Source organism: Panthera pardus, unplaced genomic scaffold (assembly GCF_024362965.1).
Source record: "Panthera pardus isolate Hobbes unplaced genomic scaffold, ASM2436296v1 HiC_scaffold_10, whole genome shotgun sequence".
NCBI classification, from domain to species: Eukaryota; Metazoa; Chordata; class Mammalia; order Carnivora; family Felidae; genus Panthera; species Panthera pardus.
In genome coordinates, this window is record NW_026526655.1 from 60,146,556 (window position 1) to 60,172,162 (window position 25,607).

The window sequence follows — 25,607 nt, forward strand, 5'->3', positions numbered from 1 at the left end:
TTTATACTCTGAAATACTATTACGACTTGGTAGCTTATTTTCTGTGTTCTCCAAGTAAAACAGAAGTCCTCCTGGAGAGAGGGAGCTCTGTCAGTCTTGTTTGCTGCTGCATCTATACCTGATAGGAGATACTCAATGAGTATTTGTTAAAAAACGACTGGTAGAGGGGCACCTGGGTGGCTCAGTCGGTTAAGAGTCCCACTTCAGCTCAGGTCATGATCTCACAGTTTGTGAGTTTAGGTCCTGCATCGGGCTCTGTGCTGACAGCTCAGAGCCTGGAGCCTTCAGATTCTGTGTCTTCCTCTCTCTCTGCCCCTCCCCCACTCATGCGCTGTCTCTCCATCTCTCAAAAATAAATAAGTGTTGAAAAAATTTTAAAAAAACAAATGGTAGAATAAACAAGTCAGTCTTTTTTATTTAGAAAGTAATTTAGAATTTTACAACTTCTTAGGATTATCATGTACTATATATATATGCACAATTGTGCCCATTAATAAAGTTCTGATTAACATGGATTGGTAGATGATGGAGTTTCTCGCATTTCCATTTTAGCCTGTTAAAATGCTGATTGAGCATGTAATTTGCACTCTGAACTTAGTTACGTGAACAGGCAAATAAAATGAAGTATGCGACTAATCTCTTACTCCCTATGAGGTTCCAGTCCCCCACCTGTAAAATAAGAAGTCAGACAAAAACTCTGTCCATTCTTTTCAGCTCAATTAACTCACTGGCAGGGGACATCAGAAATCTGCACTGAGGTTACACTCTAAGGGTTGGATCCACTGAGCTGCAGAATCATGTGGCAAGGTTGGGGATACCAAAGCCACCCTCAATATCAATACCCCCATTTAATAATTTTCCTTTAAGGGAAATATCTGTGGAAAATAGTACTAAGATGTACTCAACTGAAGTCTACCGACACACTCAAACTAATAACACTAATGCATCACCGATAGTAAAGCCTCCAGACATGATGAACTTCCTGATGTACTTATTATCACCTTTGAAGCTTTCTGGACAAAAATGTTTGATCTGATCTAATCAAGCTTTTAGCTCTAACTTCCTTTTATAGTAAACCCTGGAACAGGGGTACAAAAAGATACCATGAGAAAATAATCAAACAAATATTGAATTTGGGAGAAACTAACCCAGCCTTTTTAACAAGCCAATGCCATGGAAAGGATGAGAGAGACAGAGAGAGGAAAGAAGGGAGAGAGGGAGGGTGGAAGGGAGGCGGGGGGAGAGAACGGAAGAGACAGGAGGAGTGGGGGGGAGAGAGAGAGGGACAGAGACAGAGACTCAGATACAATAATCAAATGTAAGACGTGGTTCTTTATTTGAACCTGGTTTGAAATATAACAGATATAAAAGATATTTGTTGAATATTTATTTATGGGTATTTATGGGGAAATCTGAACTGTGGACTGGATATTAGATATTAGGATGTTATCTTTAGTACTGTAAGTGAAATAATGGTATTATGGGTATGTGGCAGGATATTCTATTTTTCTTAGGATTATGCTGAATATTTATGATGAAATGTCATAATGTCTGTCATTTACATTAAAGTGCTTCAGCAAAAAAAAAAAAAAAAAAAAAAAGACAAAGATGGAGCAAATATGGCTATATGTCAGCAACTGCCAAACTAAGTGGGGGGTGTATGGGTGTTCACTGTATTATCCTTTCTGATTTTCTGTATGTTTGAAAATTTTTCTAATAATAATAAGTTTTTCAAAAATGTTCACAGGTAGCTACTTCTCAGGAACTTCCTTCACAATACTGAGGGCTCCTAATTAAAATAAAATTTTAAATATTTCCACAAACTATCCTTGATGAGCAACTTGAAAAAGTCATAACAGACAAAAGCAGTTATAATGACATACATCACAGGTGGAAATCATTTTTGTTCTTAAGCCAGTTTTCCAAATTTTCTTTTTTGGAAAAGACTTTTTCAGTTTACCTTTTAAAAATGAAAGATCCCCCCAAAAAAAAAAAAAAAAAAAAAAGGCTTATTTGCCTCAAGCTTGGTCCCTTTTAATTGACAGAAAACCTCTCCACACACACCTCATGCAAACCTACTTCAGCTTTGCCTTCCTAAAACTAGCTTTTGTCTCTGAACTTTACAGAGCAGTTGGAGCTCTTTAATATTTTCTAAGAGGAACATTTCAAACAAGCAACCCCGCAATTTATTCACTACTGCCAAGAATAAAAGTAACAGGTTTTACCACCAAGGCCTTCCAAGGCTTTGCAGGACTTTTAAGGCAAAGCATCACTCATTCACCTGCAGGTTTGCTCCCTTAATGCATCTGTCATTTGTTTGGCTCTGGAGGAAACTATTTGATTACACAAAATTCTTTTAAGATCAAGTTTAAAATCTTAGCCACACCGGGACAAGTTGCAAAGCCTGCCAGCTCGATGGGTTAACACTTGGACATACTGAGCCAAAGACAAAGATAAGGAACAACCACAGGTTAAAATCAGAAGCTTGCAGAACTGAAAAGGAATGAGCGTAAAAGATGCAAGGTTTAGCTGGGCCTTTCTAAGTGTTCCATTTGCCATTACTACATATAAGATGATTTATTCCCCTTACTTCTTGCAAATGAGTGCAATACCCTAAGGGGCGCTGGTAAGCAGTGGTAAATGCAAAAGCCACCAGCACCGGTCGCATCCATCCACCGCTGTGCCACCAATGCATTCTGAAGTTGGCAAGTAACCAGACATCTTTATGTCCCTCATTTCCCATACCTTATTGCAGGGCACATCATTTTTAAAAGCATTTAAATGAAGCAGATGTTAACCCCATTCATTCCACTTTACCAGGAAACATGTCAATGATGATTTTTAAAATGCAAAAGAAAATGTCAAAGTATTTTGTTCCCTGGTTAAGAATACATCTGTGGAATAGGAAGGAGGAAATACATAAAACAGTCTGTGGTCATTCAAGAAATAATTATAAGGTATGTCAAACTACAGAAAATTGAGCAAGCACTAAATTAAAAAAAAAAAAGGCGGGGGTGGGGATGTCTTATGTCAAAATGGCTTTTTCACTCACTCATTTCAAAAACAAGTTTTGAAAATTAAATTCCATCTACCAGCTCGGAACAGAACACATTAAGGCTTGACTGTAATGCCATTATCCACGTGGCAGCTCCTTTTCTTTTCCGCAACTACGTTAATTGACAGAGAAGCCTTGGGGCTCACCTCCCATAGAGCCTTGAAGTCCTTCTGCTCGATGCGGAGCAGTTCACTGCTCTCCCTGGTAACGATGGTCGCATGGCGGGGTGTGTTGTCCAGAATGGACTCTCCAAAGGCTGTCCCAATTCCCAGGGTACAGATGGTCACTGCATCCTGAGAATCCCAAAAATCGGTCATGAGAAAACTAAACGTTAGCCGACATGGGTGAGTTGTCTCTTCTTTGAATTTAAGTTTAACTTATACACAATAAAGCACGCAATTCAACTGCACAGTTCATCAAGTTTTGACAAATATATACACCCCTTGTAATCATCACCAAAATCAAGACATAGAACATCCCTATCACCCCGAAATTCCCCTCATGCCCCTTTCCAATCAAGACCCTCCCTTCAGAGGTAATCAGTATTCTGATTTCTATCACCATAAAGGAGTTTTGCTGGTTTTAAAACTTCATGTAAAAGGAGTCAGACAATATGCTCTTTTTGGTGTCTGGCTTCTTTTGCTCCACATAATGTCTCTAAGATTCATCCACATTGTCTCATGGATCAGTAATTTTTTTTCCTTTTACTGACGAGTAATTCTCCATTTCCTGGATATGTTACAATTTGCTTACCTATTGTTCTATTTGTGAACATTTGGACTGTTCCTAGTTTGGGCAGATTATGAATAAAGCTTCTAGCAGTAACCTTCTTCAAGTCTTTTTGTGGACAGTATTATCTTTTTATATGACTACTATCTGCTTTAAGAAAAAAAGGAGGGAATCTTTTGAAAACGAACAGAGATTTTTACTGAGAAGGTTGCAGTTACAATATTTCAATAGGAAACTAGAATGGGGGTGCTTGTATGTCAGCCTGTCTTGAAGAGATGAGGAAACTGAGGGTCAGGGTAGTTGATTAACACGGCCCTAGTTCACACAAAAAATAAGTAAGGCGGTCAGATTCTAACCACGGTTATCTGACTATAGATTCCAAGCCTTTTGTATCATGCTGCCTCCTGCAGCCACAATAGAGTAAAAACAGCATCAGATGAAGTGCAGCGTGGCCGGTTTATAAACTGCTGTGAATCAGTGATTTAAAAGTTTCTTAAGGTATACTAAAAAAGTAATTTCCAATCTGCACGCAACATTGGTGATAATATTTGCATTTAATCCTAACAAGTTTCAAATAATGCAATAGCCACTCAAAGCCACCTGGACATTAATTTTGCAGGGCATTATCAACTAACGGAGATACACAAGGGTAATCCTCTGAGTTAGAAAACAGTTTTCCTTTCATGCATTTAAGACACGATAATAAGCAAACGTTATTAAGATCAAGTTAGTGACTCTGTAATCACATTACGAAGACAAATGCCCATAAGAATCCAGATCCTTGAACCATAGCAAATTGCTTCTGCCCAGATATTACCATATAAAATTGTGTTTAGGAAAATAAAATCAATAATATCTCAGAAAAGAATGAAAGATTGGGGGGAAATGTATGAATAGTTTGCTAATAAATTTTCTAGAGAGGCAGTTGCAGACAAATTCAGTCAGAAAAATATCCCCAGAACCGAAATATCAATACTCAGCGAGTTAGGTATCGCTGAGTAATTTTCAAACTCTAGTAAAAGCACAAGAGGGATTATGATGAATCACAGACTTCCATAAATTCTCTAGAATATCAGGTTCCCTTGAGAATCCTACTGGCCTACTTTATCATCTGCACCCTTTGGAAAGGCTTCTTTTGCCTAATTTGTACCTTCAGTGTAAAATTCTATTTTAAAGCTTGACAGGTATGGAACCATTAATATTACTCCTGCCACTGTTCACGTAGCTTAAATATCGAAGGTTATCCACAAAGTATAATGCAAAGGAACTATGATGATCTGTTATTTGTGAGCTAGTTGTAGATTTTTATGGATTATAAACAGTCTTCTCCTCTCTCACCTCCTATCCCTGGCTATGTAGTTTGTCACCAAGAGGTATACAAAGAAAGACGTAGGCTATGAAAGTCACACGAGCCTGGCTTCTCGCTAGTGAACAGCTCTCGTGATGGACAAAGGATTGAAGGTATTCTCGGCTCTCCCCTGGAGAGTTTAACAATTACCCGTGCATTATACATCTCACCACATTAGTCCTGTTAGTTCTGCCAGTGCACTGCCGGGTGCCAAGTGTCAAGACACATGTCTTGACCTCACGTGTCAAGACCTCTGCAAGGAGGCGCACCCAGCCTCGGCCCTTTGATCATCTTGGCTCATTTCCAGCGTCCCTCACTCTCCCACCAGAACTGAACATGGAACCCATCCTTCCCACATTTCCTCCTTCATACGTGGTCTTCTTAAGTTTATTTTACTTTATTTCTTTTTTAATATATGAAATTTATTGTCAAACTGGTTTCCATACAACACCCAGTGCTCATCCCAACAGGTGCCCTCCTCAATACCCACCACCCATCCTCCCCTCCCTCCCACCCCCCATAAGCCCTCAGTTTGTTCTCAGTTTTTAAGGGTCTCTTATGCTTTGGCTCTCTCCCACTCTAACCTCTTTTTTTTTTTTTTTCCTTCCCCTCCCCCATGGGTTCCTGTTAAGTTTCTCAGGATCCACATAAGAGTGAAAACATATGGTATCTGTCTTTCTCTGTATGGCTTATTTCACTTAGCATCACACTCTCCAGTTCCATCCATGTTGCTACAAAAGGCCATATTTCATTCTTTCTCATTGCCACGTAGTACTCCATTGTGTATATAAACCACAATTTCTTTATCCATTCATCAGTTGATGGACATTTAGGCTCTTTCCACAGTTTGGCTATTGTTGAGAGTGCTGCTATAAACATTGGGGTACAAGTGCCCCTATGCATCAGCACTCCTGTATTCCTTGGGTAAATTCCTAGAAGTGCTATTGCTGGGTCATAGGGTAGGTCTATTTTTAACTTTTTGAGGAACCTCCACACTGTTTTCCAGAGTGGCTGTACCAGTTTGCATTACCACCAACAGTGCAAGAGGGTTCCCATTTCTCCACATCCTCTCCAGCATCTATAGTCTCCTGATTTGTTCATTTTGGCCACTCTGACTGGCATGAGGTAATATCTGAGTGTGGTTTTGATTTGTATTTCCCTGATGAGGAGCGATGTTGAGCATCTTTTCATGTGCCTGTTGGCCATCTGGATGTCTTCTTTTGGTCTTCTTAAGTTTAAAGACAGGGAGTCACAAACACAAGGCAGGATCTTAAAGTTGAGTAGAAAACCTCGCCTGGAAGGAGAATTACTTCTAAGTTCAAATGTAGCTTTCAGCAGACTCACTATTTTTAGGACAAATGTACCTAGAAATCTGAATGGGTTTGGGAAGTATGGGTTGGGCACTGGGAAGAGGCAGGTCCTGAGAAAAACATTTTCACTCTAAAGATTAATTACTATCTTTATAGTCCATGAATGTTATTTTCTGAATCCCAGACAGGGCCTTGCAATGTGCTTAGAAGAGAATTATCAAAAGAGAAATCTGCAATCTAATGTTCTCTCATTTAACAGAGCCAAGATAGGTTGCTGAATATGTACACTGAAACGTTGAATGAATGTAAGTCAATGAGGTGGGAGCCCTCTGACTTTGGTCCACACTAACATCTAACCAGATCCCTATGGTCAGAATTCCAACCTTGAACCCCTGCAGATAGGCTGAATGCATGCCTTTCGCTGGGGCTGTAAGTATCCATTTCTGAATGTAATATTACTATTTCTTTAACGTTTACACATAGTCTAGGGGCGGCTGGGTGGCTCGGCTCAGTTGGTTAAGCGTCCAACTTCGGCTCAGGTCATGATCTCAAGGTTCATGGGTGAGAGCCCCGCGTTGGGCTCTGTACTGACAGCTTGGAGCCTGGAGTCTGCTTCGGATTCTGTGTCTCCTTCTCTCTTTGCCCCTCCCCGTCTCAAAAATAAATTTAAATTTTTTAAATAAAAAAGTTTACACATACTCTAAGATCTGCTCATGTCTCCATACGTGTTCAATAGAGACTATTCAGATTATTTTATTTTCTGCTTATTCTCAGATTAATGTGCAGAAAGAAAATATTTATAGCGACACAGAGACGAAGACACTGGTCAGCACCTGCTCAGGGAATATAAAATATTAACAGAAGCAAAGAAATGTTCTATTTTGATAAGATGGCAATTTACTTTAAGGATTTCCAAATATGAAATGTAGATTTAAAACTCTGAGTGTCTTCAACATAGGAAGGTAGATTGAGCAGATGCTACTGGAGTCCTGCCGGACTCCTCCCTACTCTTCACCTCACCCCACCCCCAAAGTCATTGTAGCTTTCGGGACAGTTGCAATACACACGTGTGGCTTCCTCTCTCAGGCATCTGCATTGCTCCACCTGAGGGCAGAGTGCTGGGCACTCGATGCCTGCAAGAGGCAACCTCCACCAAAGAGGCATGAGAGGAGGAAGATAAATACCCGAGCTTCCTAACTCTACACGGTTCGTGGAGGATGGCCTGGAAGAGTGAGTCCAGTTGAAATCTTAACACACTTTTATTGGCTTTCCCTCCTTCCATGTCTCACTTTTCCACTTCCTTACAAGGCTTCCTGGGGTCATCTTCAAAAATAACCACTTGCAGCTCAATCTTAGGCTCTAGGTGGAATTCCAGGGAAACCCAAAACAAGCAAGTGGGTTAGCCAAACATGGCTGTGAGTCCTACGTTACACTGAGACCTCTGGGGAGGCACAGGGCTGAACCGGCATTCCCAAAGGGACTTCTGTAAAAGGGGCAGAGACGAGCTTATCACTTACTGCTTTGCAGCAGACACACAGTAAGTGCAAGATCCCCTGGGTGACACAGGGAAAGACTTCCTCGTGTTATTGGTAAAACATATTGGGGCTTTATTAGAATTGACGCCAATTCTACTATATAAGTAGGGGTCATGGGCGCTCAAAAAAGGAGTGACCTGTGGCATGTCACTGACATGTCATCTGGTTTCTTCCTCCAATCTCATGCAACTCTCTTTCACCTATCAGTCAACATGGTCACTCCTTCTCTTATCCTCTAAAACATTTAATAACCAACTTATCCTTAATGGTACACATTCTACAGTGCATCAGCATGTACATGGATCTCCACGTGTGTGAGTGCACTAAGCCAGGTGTCTTGACTGTGATGCCTTATTTATTCCTCACAACAGTTAAATGAGATAATGCATTTAAACTGCTTCACACAGAGCCTGACTGAAAAGAAATGCTTAATAAATTGTGGGTATTCTTACTGATGGCAGTATTAGAACAATTCTGCAACATCATGGCTATTTCACAGGCTGAGGAAAATCAGGCCCAGAGATGTTCAGGAATTTGTCCAGGAGCATGGCTAGTGAGTAGGAGTTCAGACGCGAACTAGTAAGTCTAATCACCTCTGCATATACCTCTGCCATGATCATATGAGATGTTAAGTACCACTTGCCAAGGCTCAGTAGAAAAATCAATTAAATTAATAATTAAATCCACACAGGTTTTTTTCCTTCAGTCAGTCAATCTGTATTTTTATTTACATACATTTATCTATATATATTAAGTCCCAATCTCCAGGAAAATAGAAAACAGCACTGCTCCCTCTCTAACCCTCCTTTCATTACTGGGGTCCACTTGGCCCTCACTGAGAGGATCAAATCCATCCCAGACTAGGGCACCAACCTCTTAACTCATTAGGAGAAATGTAAGCAATCATTAGTTATTCCTACTCTGATCCTGTGCCCTAGTTGCTAACAACGGAGTTCCTACCTCAGTGGGAGAACGGAGTTACTGCCTTTCTTTCTGTGTCTCTGCCTTAATAACCTATCTGGTATCTTAATTCTTTTCAAAATGGCCGTCTAGTTCTGACAGCCCTCACCAGCATCCTTGCCATACACACATGTATGGCAACATCCTTCTCCAACATCCTTCTGTGGCCAGGCCTGTTCGTCAGCCCACCTGCCGCCCACTTCCATCACTGGGCCCACTTCCTGACTCCCTGCTCATCCCCAAGTTATAGCCCATCATGTTACCATTAGTTAGACCTACCCCATCCTGCGCTCTACTAACCTGGGGGCCGCGCTGCTCCAGTGTTCAGTCACTTTCCATGTACTGCCCGGTATACCTGAACATGCCCTCTAGACGGCTCCTACCTCCACCATAGACGGCCTCCAGTTTTCAGTCTCACCTCCTCTGCCCAGCTAAGCACCAACTGAAGTCGTGAACATTATCTTGGCACAGTATGTATTTCAGTGGCATAGGCAGGGTCTGGTTATCTCCATTCATAAATGTTCGTGTTAGGTAGGTTAACAAACACGTCAGTAAAGTCACCCTGATGGAAGGCAGGGAATATTAGGCAAAGGACACGCATGTGTCGGCACCGAGAGTCAGAACACTCCATGCTTAGCAGGAAACTTCCCTGGAGTGTAGTGACAAAAGTATAGCCCTCGTAGACCTAGATTCAAAACTGTTCTCTGCCAATTATCATAGTCTTGCAGCTTTGGGTAAAATGATCCCAGGAAGCTTAATATCCTCATTTATGAAATGGGCACAAGCAGGATTAAATATAAATAAAACAACACACAGAGTCAAGGATGGTTCCTAGCACAGAGTAGGTGCTCCATAAATAATGGAAAATAGTATTTCTGACTTTGTCATGTTTATATACACGTTTAGGTTAACCATATTACTAAAAAGCAAATTACATTTTTCTATTATTGAAAGAACAGAGAACCTCTACATTCATTTTGTGTTAATCTTCAATGAACGATGGTTTTTCAACACTTAAATTCTAAGTTTCTCTGTCTCCCAGTCTGGATGTCAAGTGGTTTGAATGATCTGCAAAACACTTCAGCTCTCTGGGGGAGCTTGCATTCAAAGGAACCCTTCTGATGAATCCTGCTGAAAATCAAAGAATCCTTTTGTGCTGCTACTAATCACCCCTTAATTTATCTGCTTTGTACATCTGAATTATGATATGCTAGGTTTTCTTAAAGCAGGTGTTCTCATATGAAGCATTTTATTTGTTTGTTACACTATAAACAAAGCTACACTATGAAAATAGGAACGGTGTTAAGAAAGCCAATGGCTGTGTATCACTGATATCAGAGGTAATAAACACGTGCTTTGCAAATGTCTATACACATCCACAGAAATCCAACTTACACAAGTTACAGCCTGATGAAATTTAAAATAACTAGCAATCAACAAACAGACATAAGAATTCTCTCTGATCAGTACATCAAGATTTTTTTCCTTAAACTGTCCTTTAACTTCAAGGGGTATCAGATTTTTTTAGTAAGTATACCTAAATCACTCTGTATTAATAGCTCAAGAAAAGTTAACTGTCTCATGGCATATTTATTGTTTTGGATATATGTTGGGTTAACATCAGCGAACAAATTGGTCCTTTAAGTGCACAGACCCTGAAACGTAAATTCTTACAAAGCAAATATTTTGACAATATTTTTATTTTAGGACTATGGCCAATACTTGCCATTAAGTTTGGTAGTGCCTGGGTTTATTTCATGAGCTTGAATTTAGTATTGGAATTTATTGAATGCTGCAAGTCTTTTTATTTATTTATTTATTTTTTTAATTTTTTTTTTCAACGTTTTTTTTTTTTATTTTATTTTTGGGACAGAGAGAGACAGAGCATGAACGGGGAGGGGCAGAGAGAGAGGGAGACACAGAATCGGAAACAGGCTCCAGGCTCCGAGCCATCAGCCCAGAGCCTGATGCGGGGCTCGAACTCACGGACCGCGAGATCGTGACCTGGCTGAAGTCAGACGCTTAACCAACTGCGCCACCCAGGCGCCCCTGCAAGTCTTTTTAAAAAATAAAAATTTGTCAAGACATTAAATTGTATGTGCTGTCTGAAGAATTTATTGCCAAGCACAAAGGCAAAATACTTCCAAGTCAAATGTGTTTTTTTCTAACAGACAGCAAAGACAGATTTGTTACTTTTACAGCACTTCCCTGGAATCACAGTGTTAGACACAGCTTAACGAGATCAGGCAAGCTGGCTGCAGGAAGTTTCGATGAGAACATGAGAAGGGACTAGCATTAGCATTCCAATAACTGAATCAGGGAGGCCAGCTTCATTTCAGCAGAAAGCCAATCTGTCCTGCACCGTGGTTCAGTCCTGCATCCACCCAAACAAAGAATTACATGGCAACAAAACTAAACACAGTGTGTGGAAGCCTCGCGCAGGATGCTAAATAAACTCCGGATGGGTTCCTAACAAATAACATGACCTGAACAGACAAGTAATAAGAGATCATAAACCACCACTATGGACTTGGCACCTTTCACGTTTCATGGGCTCATTAAATGTGTTCAGCAAATGTTCCCTGATGATAGCAATGTTCTCTGTCTGAAAATAATGGGGTGAAACGAGAGTAAATGAGAGAATCAGACAGGCTAAGACAGAAAGACGGAGAATGATAGAGAGAGCCACATGATAGAGAAACAAGTCTGTCCTTCAAATTTCATAAACAAAAATTCAACGTTTAAAAACATCTTTGCTGTAGAGACAAAAAGAGGGCAAATAAAAGCACATTTTACTTTGGGGGAAGTACCAGTGAGAGATCGTTTTTCCAAAATTGGACTAAAAATTGCCAGAGAATGTTACAGAAACAGATGAGAGGGTGAATAAAGTGCAAGTGCCAACAGCAGCCAGGGTTCTCTGATCCCAGAGAATGGCTGAATAACATCGGTGAACGGCTTGCCATTCTAATACCGAGGACATTTCCTGCTTTCTCTATGCTAGCACTGCCCTCTTGTGATAAAATGAGAGCATTGCAGGCATTGCAACAGGCTGCACTCCACTCTAGGCAACAAACCTTTCCTTCTGGAATTAGTAAGAAAAAAGTACCAGAACCCCTGCTCTATGCCAAGCTTCCCACGAAGTGGTTTGTATACATTGACTCATTTAAGGTAGAAATCCCCAACTTATAGGTAATCTAACTTGCCTAAGGTCACACACAATGAAGTATCAGAGAGAGGATTTCAAAAGAGGTCTGATTATAACCACTGTGTGTTGCATTAGGTAAAAATACTTTAAATAAGCATCTGTTATATAGATGTAGAAGTTTTAATGAATTAATACACCATCTTACTCTCTATTTTGCAGCATGAACTTCTAGTCACTTAGCAGTCAGAAGAAATTCTTCTTTCATGCGACAGGAAAAATATACTTTTTTGGTGCAAAGATTAACTTTTAAACCTTATATATTTCTAGGGTTTAAATATTTACCATGCCAAAAAGGCCCTTCACTTATAAAATCTGCAGAGAAAAACAGGACCTTGTCTCTCTCTCTCCCCATCGCGTGCGTACGAGCTTTCTGAAACACACACACAGAGTTGAGTATGGCTGCCTATTTATCGTTTTCGTGTGTATTACTTATTATGTATAATTTATTCCAATATCCACTTTTCACTCTAAATCTATTCAAGTATTAATAAGAAAAGAGTACACTGATAGCATTTTCATTCTAGTGGGAACATAAACTCTCTAACTTTCAGGCCATGTAGTTAAATAGGCACTCAAGACAGGCAAGTTCTTGAGCACAAGAGTTCCACTGTGGATGTCTGAGGGCGTTTGTGTCCTGGTTAGGGTTAGGTAAGAGACTGAGGGTGGGGACAGGTATTGGTAGGAATGGGAAAGATTAACCCTTGATAGGATCTGTGCTGCCAAGTAGAAATCTTTGTGAACATGTGAGCCAGCTGGGACACAGTGGGTTGGTGGCGTGGTCTGTGGGTGGGTTCCCTTGCTGAGCACTCTGAGTTTCAAGGGGTAACACAAAGAATGCTCAAGGCAGGAAAAGTGCCTAGAAAGCTGGTAGGTGTGCCTTTGACAATTACATATGGACATGGGGTACAAGTGTTTTGGAAGTAAGCTTTGTTTATGGAGTAGTAGAAGCAATATAATGCATAGGAAGGTATTTCCAAGGATAGCTGTCTCTACAAGTTCATCAAAATAACAGAACAGAATAGTCTATGTATTTCTCTGAATTCTTAGAACAAACACAGTTTCAAGTCCATAGCAAAAGAAATGAAAGCAATGGAAGTACGGAAGCGGAACAGTGTTGGCTTGGGGCTCTTCCCAGAAAGGCCTGTGTCAGAGGGAGAGAAGTTGGTTCCAACCAACACTCAGTAGGATTGTGCACCAGTGTCTGATGTGCTCTGAGTTGGGAGCAGACCCACAGGATGAGAAAGAGTCTGGCTGCTAAGTCATGCCTCCCCAGCTGGCAGACTTGTGGTTTTGAAACTGACCAGGTGGACCAACTCCAAGCAAAACTGGGAGGTAAGCCATCCTTGTTCCCCACAGTCCAATGGCTCTTTGTCTCGATCCCCTCCTCCCAGCAAAGGGCTTGAAGCTTACATTACCACTGAGTGGAGTGGTTTTAATACTTTTCCAAAATGTGGAATCAACAGCTTTCTTCAGAATCTTGGGCACCAGTGATCCAAGGGGGCAAAGAAGGATCTATACATTACCACCACCCATGGACACCGGTAGGCACTTGGGAGCAAGTACCCTTTGAAGACCCCTTACAGACATCCACACAAATGGCCACACATGCTGGCCAAAGGTAAGGATGACAAGAGCAGAGTACTGGATTGAGTAAGGAAGTCATGGGGATTTCCAGCTCTATGGGTCACCACTGTATCATCTTGAACAGACCACTCATTCACATGGGACTTGAGTAAGTTACAACACAGTTGGGTCTGCCTACTAGGGCAGCTCAAACAAAACAATGGAAGTGAAATGGTTTCTAAATGATGAGAGTTACTATAACTATGCTCGTAGGATACCACTAATGGGAGATAAGTGTGACCCTCAACCTGGAGTCCAAAGAATTCAAAAAGAACCTGCAAAACCAATAATACAGAAGGCAAGAAGCTGTGATTTTTTAATCCAGTGAGCAAAAAAGTATAAGGGAATGATGAAAAGGCAGAAAAAGTAGCATTATATTAAAACAGGCAGAAAGGTAATATAAATTTCTGAGCCAAATAAAATATTTATGCCGTTAGTATTCTTCAAATTTATGTATAGTTATCTCTTCCTATCACCATATAAAAGGGTGATTTTGTTCAGAAAAAAAAATTCCATCAGATCAATAATGCCTAATAAATATATGACATAGAAACACTGTATCAGAATCTGTGAAGGGCTTTCTTTCTTATGTGCCCTTATTTCAATTACTGGCATCACCATCCACCTCTTTAACCAAGTCCGGATCCCCACTTTCTCTCAGTCCCCATACCTCCTATCAACCCAAACTCTAACCCTATCACCTCCACCTTGGACATAGTACCTCAATCTCCCTCCCCTGTCACCCATACTTATCTACCCCACCCTCTAGCCTAGAAACCTTTTGAAGGGATGGACCATGCTCATTTAACTGATCTAAAAGGTGGTGGAAGGAGGAACCCACACCCAGGGGCAGCCCAGCAGAGTGTGAGAAGTGGGTCTTCCCTGATATTATGTCTCAGGTGGAGCAAACACCTGCAAGGTGGGCTTGGAGATGAGAGGTGTGGAGCTCTGAGCTGGAATCAGCGGGTGGTTGCCGGAGCTGCAGGGGAAAAGCTTCTCCCCACATTCATTATTACTTCTGCTTGGCACCTATACAGCCATAATGGTCAAGAACTTCAGCCTCAGAATCTCAAAGAACTGGCTCTGATACCTAATGGATGAGTGACCTTGGGAGAGTTATTTAGCGTCTACCTGTAAAGTGACACTAATAATAGCACTAAACAGGGGTGGGGAAGGGGGCTGTAGCTTAATAGCCAATGAAAAAATGCTTGAAAAGTGCTTTTCACACAGCTACCTGTAGTGGGCGCTCCATTACCATGATCTATTCCTGCTCTTATCCCGCCATTCTGGCTCAGCTAACACCCCACTGAGGGTATGTCTGAAACTTAGAGATTCTAAGTTTGGGAATTTATCATCACCATCTCTGATTTCTGACCCTCTGATGAGAAGAAAGGCCACTAAGAGACTTGAATGAAAATGGAGGGTCAGGCTAGCAAGAAACTGCCCTACCCACTTATAAAGATTTCACTCTTTTGTGCTGTTACCTCCTTTCTTTTTCCTTCACTATCTTAGTCTCTTAACTTTTCTTCTTTTTCTTTTACTTCCCTGCTCACCTTTTTTTCCTGTGTGAGCAGCAGGAAGAACGTGAAATTTGGAATATGTCAGACCTGAATTCAAATCTTCACTTGGCCACATACATTTGTATGACCCAGGGAAAGTTACACCTGATGTTGCTGAGCTTTGTTTTCAAGCCCGGTTGTAAAACAGAATATGAATGCCAAAAGATGAAGTCAGTTAATGCACACAGAATCCCTAGCAAGTATAACACAGTGAAGGCACTTAGCAAAGTTGTTGCTGGTCTCAAGGGGTAGGAATTGTAGGTCTTTCCTTGCTTCTCCTCCCATGGCCCATTATCCAACCCCATTTCACTCCCAACTGAGGCAGCTGATAGTTAATTTTATGTGTTGACTTGACTATGGCAACCAGTTTGTTTAGTCAAACATTAGTCTATATTTTGCTGTGAAAATATCTTTTAGACATCTTTAACATTTATGATCAGTACACTTTAAACGAAGCAAATTATCCTCCATAATGCAGGTGGGTTTCATCCAATCAATTGAAGGACTTAAGAGCAAACATGTTTCTCTTGAGGTCTCGCAAAGAAGACAGAATTCTGTTTCCAGACTACCACACAGGAATTCTGCCTGGGTTTCCAGCTTTCAGACTGATGACTGCAGCATCAACTTTTGCCTGATGGCCAGCCTGCTGGCTTGCCATATGGATTTCAAACTTACCAGCCCTCACAGTCACATAAGTCAGTTCCTTAAAATAAATTCCTATCTATCTGTCTATCTTTTATTTGTTCTATTTCTCTGGAGAACTTTGACTTATAGAGAGAACTACTCTGATCGGCTTACTAATCACCCTGATTTGGTCATATTGCTGGAGGGCAGAGATTCAGGGCCCATTACAAGGCTAGCACAGGTGGAAGTGGCTTTTTTATTTCTCCCTGTAAGCAACTTGCCATGGGAGGAGGTTCAGCCATCTTGCTCATTCTCTTTAGCTTCTTTCTCCCAGGTGGCTGTAACCATGTCCTGCAGGTGACAGGTGTCCTGACACTGCAGGTGTCCTGCAGTCTGAGTTGGCTGGAAGGCTGGGCCCTCTCTGTTTCTCAGACTCCTCTTTGGAGAGGTGAAGGATGTAGACATCAATGAGCTTTCTCTTCCGTATATCTTAGTGATATAAATCAATCCAGAAAACCCTGGTTGGACAGTGTGGGGTGAAGTACACAGGAGGCAGTAAACCAGATCTGGTATAAAGCTAGTAACTCCTAACAACTTAAGAGAAGACCAAGCCCAGCTTAGGAATTGGGTCTGAGATAAAAACCACAGCTAAAGTTAAAAGTCTGTTAAGATTTTTAAAACCCCACAGTTAATAACAAAGTGTTACTCATCTATTCTTGCTAGAACCCCATGATGAGAAAATTGGTCCAGGGCAAGATTCCAGGAGCTTCTGGCCATACTATCTTAATACCATCAAAATCTCATGTCAGCTTTGAACATTTGATGTATCAGTATATTCATGCTGATGTTATTTATCATCCCCTAGGTACATCTGCTCTGCCTTTTTCCTTCTTCTCTTTCCTCTCTGTTTTCCTTTCCTTCTCACCTTTCTCCCCCTTAATTCTCATCTTTGTCCCCTTTCCTCTCTTTCCTCACCATCTCTTACCAGTTCTTCCCCTCTCTCCATCAGCACTCATTCACAACCACCTGGAGGAGCAAGGAGAACCATTCTCTACAGGCCCTGTCCCCTCCACACCTCCACACAAGTGAGACCCGGTTAAGGTAAACATCAGGAACAGCCCTGGGCAAGGAGCCCGAGGATACCCTCCAGGACAGCAGTCTGCAGGTGGAAGGTGTGCAGAGATAAGAGACATGGGGAAATCTGAAAAGATGACACATACCAGAAAGAGGGAACTTGCATGAGTCACCACATTTTTTTCAGTAGGCTTTACACCTAGAGCAGAGCCCAAAGTGGGGCTTGAACTCACGACCCTGAAATCAGCAACCGAGCTGAGATCAAAAGTTGGACCCTTAACTGACTCAGCCACCCAGGAAACCCTCATCACAGTTCTTTTGAGTCAAAATTACAGAGCAGTGTCTAAGAGCCTATGTTCAGGTGCTGACTTCTTGGGTTTGAAGTGTGGTTCCCCCAATTTCTATATAGGTTACTTGGGGCAAGTTATTTAACCAGTCAGGGCCTCAACTGCCTCATCTGTAAAACGAGAACAGTAATATGACCTACCCCGTAGGGTTGTTGTGAGGATTAAAGGAGTAAATAAATACCTATCAGGTATACTTAGAACACTGCCCTGCACATGGCAAATATCCAAGAAATGTAGTTGTTCTCTCAGTTCATTGAGAAAGTGAGGCAGCTTACAAGAATAAAAAACTCACCTCTCACCTCGGCATCTGAACTCCAGGAGATAACTGGCTCTGTGAGAGAAGGGGAGAGGGACAGTACCAACAAGGTTGACAGGCACAGGTCCCAGGCAGTTTGTAATGGAAAGTTCTATGTAGTGATGCACAGAAAAAGTATCTATGGGTTAAGCAGGACGTGGGCACTGGCCTGAGACTCTGCCCATCCATAACAGTGGGAATAACATTGGCAGCTTTATTCCAAACTCTAAATGCCCACCTTATCAACAATCTTTAGGATACTTTTCCATTTTTAAATGGTTGGCTGCCCCCAACTCCAATATGCACACATATGCCTGAAAATTTTTAATCTCAGATTTAATGCATCATAAATGTGTCTCCATTTGGAGTATGTTACATATGAAAAAGGCTTAGAGACAGAATCTTAAACATGATACTTGGCTGTAGGCTATTTATTCCCTTGGCTGATTTATACATTTTTCTTGATAATTTTTTCCGATTTTACAATTAGCCAATTCTCTTCCGTCAGTTTTTATATGAATCCTGAATATGCAGGTAGAAAAGTTGGGCCGTTTTCATACTGAGGCTTGAAGGTGGCCTTTAGACTTCTGAGATTCAAGGTTCCTGACTCCAAACAGGAAAGTTCTGTACATTTGGGCCCCAAGGATAAGGATGAACAAGGGTCATTGCAGATGTTGAAGAAGAGTCTGGGTTCAATTTTAAATATTCACAAATATTGTGAGAGGAAAAGAGAGAAAATGAATTTTATCTCCTAGGATGCTAAGCTCCTCAAAGGTCACTAATGAAGATCAAGTAAGCAAGTAGCACACTTTAGGAAAATACGTATATATTATTAGCCCTTCCACATTTGAGAAGATGAGGCAGAGCAACTGTGAAAGATTTTTAGGGAGATTGTATCAAGCACATTGCTCCTGCATCGCTGTGGCACCTACAGGGCTGATGAGGGATCACATCTAGGACACAGAAAAGTTAGGATACCAGAAGGAGGAAGGAGGAGACACCCAGGAAGACTTGATTCTCTGTCCCCTTTGCTCACATTTCAACTTACACAACATCAATACACCACTGTGCAATTGAATTGTTTGCATTTCCCAACCAGATAGCAAGCTCCTGAAAGGCAGGCAATGTGTTCTTGCACTTCGTGTTCCAATACCTGTCACCATACTCAAACCACGGAAAACATGCAATATATATGCTTCTCAAGTAACTTAATAAAAGAATTCAACAAACACTTGTTGAACTCCTTCCTATGGGAGAGAGGCCATTTTGAAAGTTTGAAAATGTAATTTTGATGGCATAAAATATATAGACCTAATGTGTCTTTAAAAATAATACTAATAAATCCTACTTAAAAAAAAAAAAAAAGATAAGGTATCTTACCTGGTGACTGCTGGTCTCAGATACTTTCACATCCAAAGACCCTGCCAGGACAGCATACCAGTTTGTTCCAATATCACCCTGGCGAAATACTGAAAAAGAAACAGTAAGGTAAATATACCAATATAAGCTGATTTTACCATATGACCACTGGTCATTATAAGCATGACTTGGATTAGCAAAGCTTACCACCCCTCCTCTATCTGTTCTCAGAAAAGCTTGACGTATTTCTCTTTTCCTCATCTATCAACAAAGCTATATCTTATTTATTCTATGAAGTGGAACTCTATTAAAGGGAACTCTTTCATATTTACAGAGTAAGTAATAAGGGATGATAACCCTAAATGCTAGAAGATCCTTTGAATTTAAGAATTCACTAATGTTCTATGTAATTTATCTTAAATACATTTCATTGTATTGCAATTCTTAGAAAATTATTACTCTAGATGGGGTACATATTAACAAGGTTATTTGATTCAACAAAATTCTATCCTATCACCCCCATTTCCTAAATCTATTTGCATTAAAATAGTTTTTAATAGAATGTCTCCTTTTAAGCTAACCAATAAATGAGTAAGAAAAATAAAATTACTTTAAAATTTTTAACTAGTATTGTCACTGTCCACTTTCTAAATTTTTTTTAACATTTATTTACTTTTGAGAGAGTGAGAGAGACAGAACACGAGAGGGGGAGGACAGAGAGAGAGGGAGACACAGAATCGGAAGGAGGCTTCAGGCTCTGAGCTGTCAACATGGAGCCCAACGCGGGTCTCGAACTCACGAGCTGTGAGATCATGACCTGAGCCAAAGTCAGATGCTCAACCTACTGAGCCACCCAGGCACCCCATCACTGTCCACTTTCTTATTTGCTTTATAAATTCATTGCTTTTAGGCATTAGGAGTTAACTACTCTTTGGAAATAACTCTCATCAGAAATTTCTGAACCCGATTTTATTTTACTTTCGTAATCTTAGAGAGAAAACACTTAGATATTTAGATAGAACTTTAGTTCTTATACCATGTTAAGACCAGTACTTTGGAAAATCATTCTGAAATACAGGTTCAAAAATCTCATACAAATCCAACTATCCTTTTAAATATCCTGGCTAAATAACTAGATTGAATGATCTGATATTTTAAAATTCATTTCGCAATTAGAGTCAGAAGTCAAGTGACTAAATGAATCACATGACAACTCAGTGGGACAACTGAGTTCTGGCAAGGCTAGCACTCCCTGCATAAGAGCAAGCTTCTAGAAGCCATTATAATAATGACAAGCTGCTCGAAACTCTCCCAGACATGCTTCAGAAAGACAAGAACAACAATGGCACCCCACACAAGTGCAATAATAAGCTTAAGAGGAGAGATTAAGGGGTTTATAGCTGGCCTCTCCAATAACTCTGCTATTCCCAGTCTTTGTAAGTGACTTTATTGAGAGTTAGGGTTTTCCCTGTCATGAACTTTTTGACCCCCAAAGACATTCTCACTTGCCAATCAATTTTACATTACAAAATGAATCATGGAGGATTCATTCTGAAAATGGTTTTAAGAAACAGAAAATAGAGTCTCATCCCCAAAAGAATGAAGTTTCCGATATCTATAAGACAAAGATATACTGGCTTGAAAACAATATGTATAGATGACTTTTTAAATAGAAGTATGACTATGTTTGCATGGATACACGTGGGAAGACATCTTGAAGGAAACACATAAAGTGTTAATAGCAATCTCTGGGTTTGGGGATTGTACATGATTTTTATTTTGCTTGTCTTCCAAATTTTCTACAGTAATATCTGACAGACCCTGTTGGTCTCCCACTCAGAATGATACCTCCCCTCCTCTTATCTAAGTTAACACAGATTTTATACAAGTTTCCACCTTCCTCTATAGGACTATGAGCTCTGAGCATAGGGTTTCTTCCCAAGCTCCACTGGAGTAATCATGATTGGTCCAAACCAATCACAGTGATCCAATTATCTCTGACAGTGATCAGTTTAGATGTGGGCATATGATGCAATTCTGGCCAGCAAACAGGAAGTCTACTGGGGACTTCTGAAAATAGACACAAGAGGAAAATAGACACAACAGGATATCTTTGTATTGGCATATGATGGGGCTCAAGGCCAAAGTGGCATATTGATTATTTTGAATTAAAGCTGATTGAGAAACAGTCAGTGCAAGGACATTCTGACCCTCTACTGTGTCCCCCAGAAAGCAGGAAATAAGTCTCCCATGTGAAAGGTACCCTTCCTGCACCAGGAGATAGACATCCTTATCACCAGAGATAGAGAATTCAGGGCTGAGAAGGTTTTATAAACAAACCGTGCTTAGTTTCTTCACTAATTAGTACCCAAGTCTAAGTTTCTTTGTCATTGGTTTTCTACAAACTTAGTGCTTCTTTATCTAAAAGGTATATAAACAGATTGCTATGGTTACTTCTTAGGTCCCATATCTGTGAGACCACTGCATGTACGAAATTAATTTTTTTTTCTCCTGTTAATCTGTCTTGTGTCAATCTACTGGACCAGCCAAAAGAATCATGAAGGGTAGGGGGGAATTTCCCCTCCCAATACATGTAATATCTCTAACTGCTATAGCTGTCAATCATTTGGGTCAAGTCTGAGAATAAAAGCCAACACCTGAGGATGCATGGCAAAACATATACAAAACAAAAACAAACACAAAAACAAAAACAAAATGGGAGAGCCATATGACCTTAGTAATGTCTTTGAGTCACTTAATTAACTCTGAAGCCTTCCTATCTCAAGACTTCTTGAATATGACTAATTAATTTTTCCTTCCTTGAATTTTCCCTCTTGAATAACTGATATTCATGATAGTTGGATGGGGGTTTTCTGTGGCTGCAGCATAAAAGTGTCCCAACAGATGGAAAAGCATTCTTTTTTAATGATAAAATTTTTTTTTTACTTTTTCAAAAAAATTTTTTTTAAATAGTTATTTTTGAGAGAGAGAGCACAAGCTGGGAAGGGGCAGAAAGAGAGGGAGACACAGAATCTGAAGCAGGCTCCCGGCTTTTAGCTGTCAGCACAGAGCCTGGCACGGGGCGCGAACCCACAAATCGTGAGATCATGACCTGAGCCAAAGTCAGAGGCCCAACCACTGAGCTACCCAAGCACCCCAAAAATATTTTTTAAATACAGCTATTACCTGATCATTTTACTTTTTATATTTGAGTGTCTAAGGATTTAGCTGAATATATGAATCAGTACATCCTTCCAGATCTATCTTCCAAGCTACCCTGGAAGATCCATTTACATGCTGTGAATAAAGTGAAGGAAATGCCTACAGGGAAATGAATAAACAAAGCAAAGGGAAATGTCAGCCTAATACCTTTGGTTGAAGCTCAAATATTTGGCACATATATACTCCATGTGTTATCTAGCCCCATAGGATAACTGCAAATGAGCACAAACCATACATGAAAATACTCCACTGAAGTTGCATTTCTTACATGTAATTCCTTTTTCCAGATTCTCATAATAACCACATAAACAAATCTGATGAAGAAGATTTGGATGAAATTTCTCAAAAGCCTTAACTTCTTTTAGCCTTGTAAAGATGATATCCACATCTTCACTGGATCGTTCCAACGGTCTATAAAGGGGAGAAAAGGCACAAAAAGCTGTATCAACAAGGATTTACTTCAATCAATATGCATTATGTTAATTATATTCAAGTTTATGCAACCATCCCAATTACAAGTATTTCATTGCAAACATTTATACACTTATCCCCATCACAGGTTAGGCTGTGCTTAGGCTAGGCTTTTGTTAACTATTCACCTTAAATCACAACTATTACAGATGGTGTAATACTCTTGATTTATAGTAAGGAATATAGTGGTCTCTACCCACTGTTCCTTATACATAGCTCCTAAAACTCTTGTGATTTTCTACATAAGAGCCATAGGGGCATCTTCTGTTATGCTAGTTGGTCTTTTGTCCTTTGTTCCTGAGATATTTCAGAGGCATAAAGGTAAAATGGCTGTCTTATTATTTATAACAAGACCCTCTCTTTACAACTGCATTTATGTTACTAAGGTAACATTTGGAAAACCCTTAGGTAACCTAAGGATGGAGGCTGGTTGCTAAGGGAACCAACCATGTGATTAGAGGGCTGAAACTTGCAGGCCCACCTCCTAACATCTGGGGAGAAGTCTGCAGATTGAGTTCAATCACCAAAGGCCAATGATTTAATCAGCCATGCCTACATAATGAAGCCTCCATAAAAATCCCTGAACTATGGGGCTCGGAGAACTTCCACGTTGGTGAACATGTGAAGATTTGGGGAAAATGACATGCTGGGAAAGATCATGGAAGCTCCATGCTCCTTCCTACAGCTTGCCTTATGCATCTCTTCCATCTGGCTGTTCCTAAATTATATTTTTTTTTATTAAAAAAAGATAAAAAACAAAAAAACCAGCAAACTAGTTAAGTAAACTTTTTCCTGAGTTCTGTGAGCCACGGTAGTACATTAATCAAACCTGAGGTAGAGGGTGTAGGAACCTCTCTGATTTACAGTGACTGGCCAGCACAGGTGACAACCTGGACTTTTAATTGGCATCTGAAGTGTTTCTGACAGGGCAGTCTGGTGGGCTGAGCCCATAACCTGGGGGATCTGATGCTCTCTCCAGGTAGATAGTGTCACAATTGAATTGAATTGAGTTGAACTGTAGGAGACAAAGCACAGAATTGCTTTGCTGTGGAAAACCCACACATTGGTGTCAGAAGTGTTGGGTTACCATAGTAGTGGAGACAGTGAAGGAAACACGGGAGGAGTTTTTCCTTTACAGATGGCTAAAGTGGGAATCAGTCTCTGAGTCATGAGTTCAAGCACAGTTCAAGCTTCTGGGTATTGCTTAATCCTTTAGAATCACCAGGATGTGATAAAATACACGAAAACTCAGGTTTTATTTAAAATTGGAAGTCACAAACACAAATGTCTGATTGGCAGTGGCCAATCAGATAAATCAAATAGGTAAAAAGAGCCAAATATAAGGGGAAAAAAATCTCTACTATATGAAAACAATGGTGAAAGCTCAAAGATAAATAAGAGCTGATACTAAGCCTCAATGTTAGCAATACTCTAGGGAATGGTGGGCATCAGAATGAACTGCAGAGATGGGACTGCTAAAAGGAACAGGTCTTACTTAGCTGTTTTCCTTATTACTGGTTTTCTGTGGACACATGGGCCCAGATGTTGTCATATCTTCCAACTGTTTAAGGAAAGATATCTAGATCTTTGTTTGCATTTCTTAAACATTGTGTAGACTACACACACACACACACACACACACCATCTATGGACTAGATCCAACTTGTTGACCACCATCTTGTATTCTCTGGATTAAGATGAACCAAAAAACCAAACAAAAATAGGAGAGTTTTACGTATTATAAAAACTGTTTCCTTTCTTTCCTTTAAGCAGTTTTCCAAGTCCATTCTTACAATATGCTTTGCAGGATCATATGGTGTTCCTTGACAGATATTTCACATTTCACAGAAACCATGCAGCCTCATGTGCTCTGGAGACTTCTGGGACCAGAAGAAATGAGCTGGTCAAGGATGTGACTGAGACCAGTAATTCTCACTGAATACCCGTGTGCTTCCCTGAATTTACCATCTTCCCTTGCAGTTATGTTGGAGTCATGTTGTGGCTAGTGGACTGTGAACAAACTGTCCTTTATTACTTCTGCGATGAGACTGTTAAGAGCCACAGGATGTCTTCCATCTCTCTTTTCCTAAGCCACAACTCTACAGCATTACAAGTTGAATTGTGTCCCTCCCATAAAATATGTTGAAGTCCTAACATCCAATATCTGTGAGTGTGGCCTTATTTGGAAATAAGGCCTTTGCAGATGTAATCAACTTAATCAGTCATACTGATTAGGGTGGGCCATAATCCAAGGACTGGTGTTCTTATAAAAAGAAGGGAATTGAGGCATGGAAACACAGGGAAGATGGCCATGTGAAGGTAGAGGCAGAGATTGAAGTAATGCAACTACAAGCCAAGGAACCCCGAGAATTGCTGGCAACCACCAGAAACTACAAAGAAGCAAGAAAGGGTCCTCCTCTAGAGCCATCAGGAGAACGTGGCCCTGCTAACTTGATTTTGGACTTCCAGTCACCAAAACTGTGAGACCACCAAACACCAAACACAAAAACACCAAAAAATTTTTTAAATCCACCTAGCTTGTGGTATTTTGTTTGAGAGTCCTAGGAAACTAATACAGAAAGTATGTGTTTCAGATGTTATAGCCACAAGATGGAGACTTTGTGCAAGTGACAAATAAACCTCCATTGGGTGAAGCTACTGAGATTTGGGGTGTGTGTGTACGTGTGTATGTGTGTATGTATGTAGGGTTGGGGGACTGTTATCACAGAATCACTTATTAGCACCTAGACCAACATAGAAGTCAGGACTGGATGCACCAGAGTTCCAAGGAACTTGGGACATTGTAGGAGGAAGACAGATCCCACCATGAGAGATGACCATTTTTAGAGAACATGAACAGAAGGCCGTCCCTAAGGGGAAGACCTAAACTC

General features: G+C 40.5%; 1 protein-coding gene across 4 annotated transcripts in view; it reads right to left on the minus strand.

The window, feature by feature from the left end:
* The window catches only part of RAPGEF4 (Rap guanine nucleotide exchange factor 4), a 290,079-nt gene that overhangs the window by 218,688 nt on the left and 45,784 nt on the right, over nucleotides 1–25,607 (minus strand). For 3 of the 4 annotated variants that reach the window (XM_053907653.1, XM_053907652.1, XM_053907669.1), the window contains exons 2-4: nucleotides 22,514–22,656; nucleotides 19,045–19,133; nucleotides 3,202–3,348 (exon numbers count right to left, since the gene is read on the minus strand). In XM_053907653.1, the coding sequence (XP_053763628.1) occupies nucleotides 3,202–3,348; nucleotides 19,045–19,133; nucleotides 22,514–22,656 (379 nt within the window). Of the gene's footprint in view, nucleotides 1–3,201; nucleotides 3,349–19,044; nucleotides 19,134–22,513; nucleotides 22,657–25,607 lie in introns of those variants that run through there. The other variant, XM_053907656.1, reaches the window with a different exon arrangement.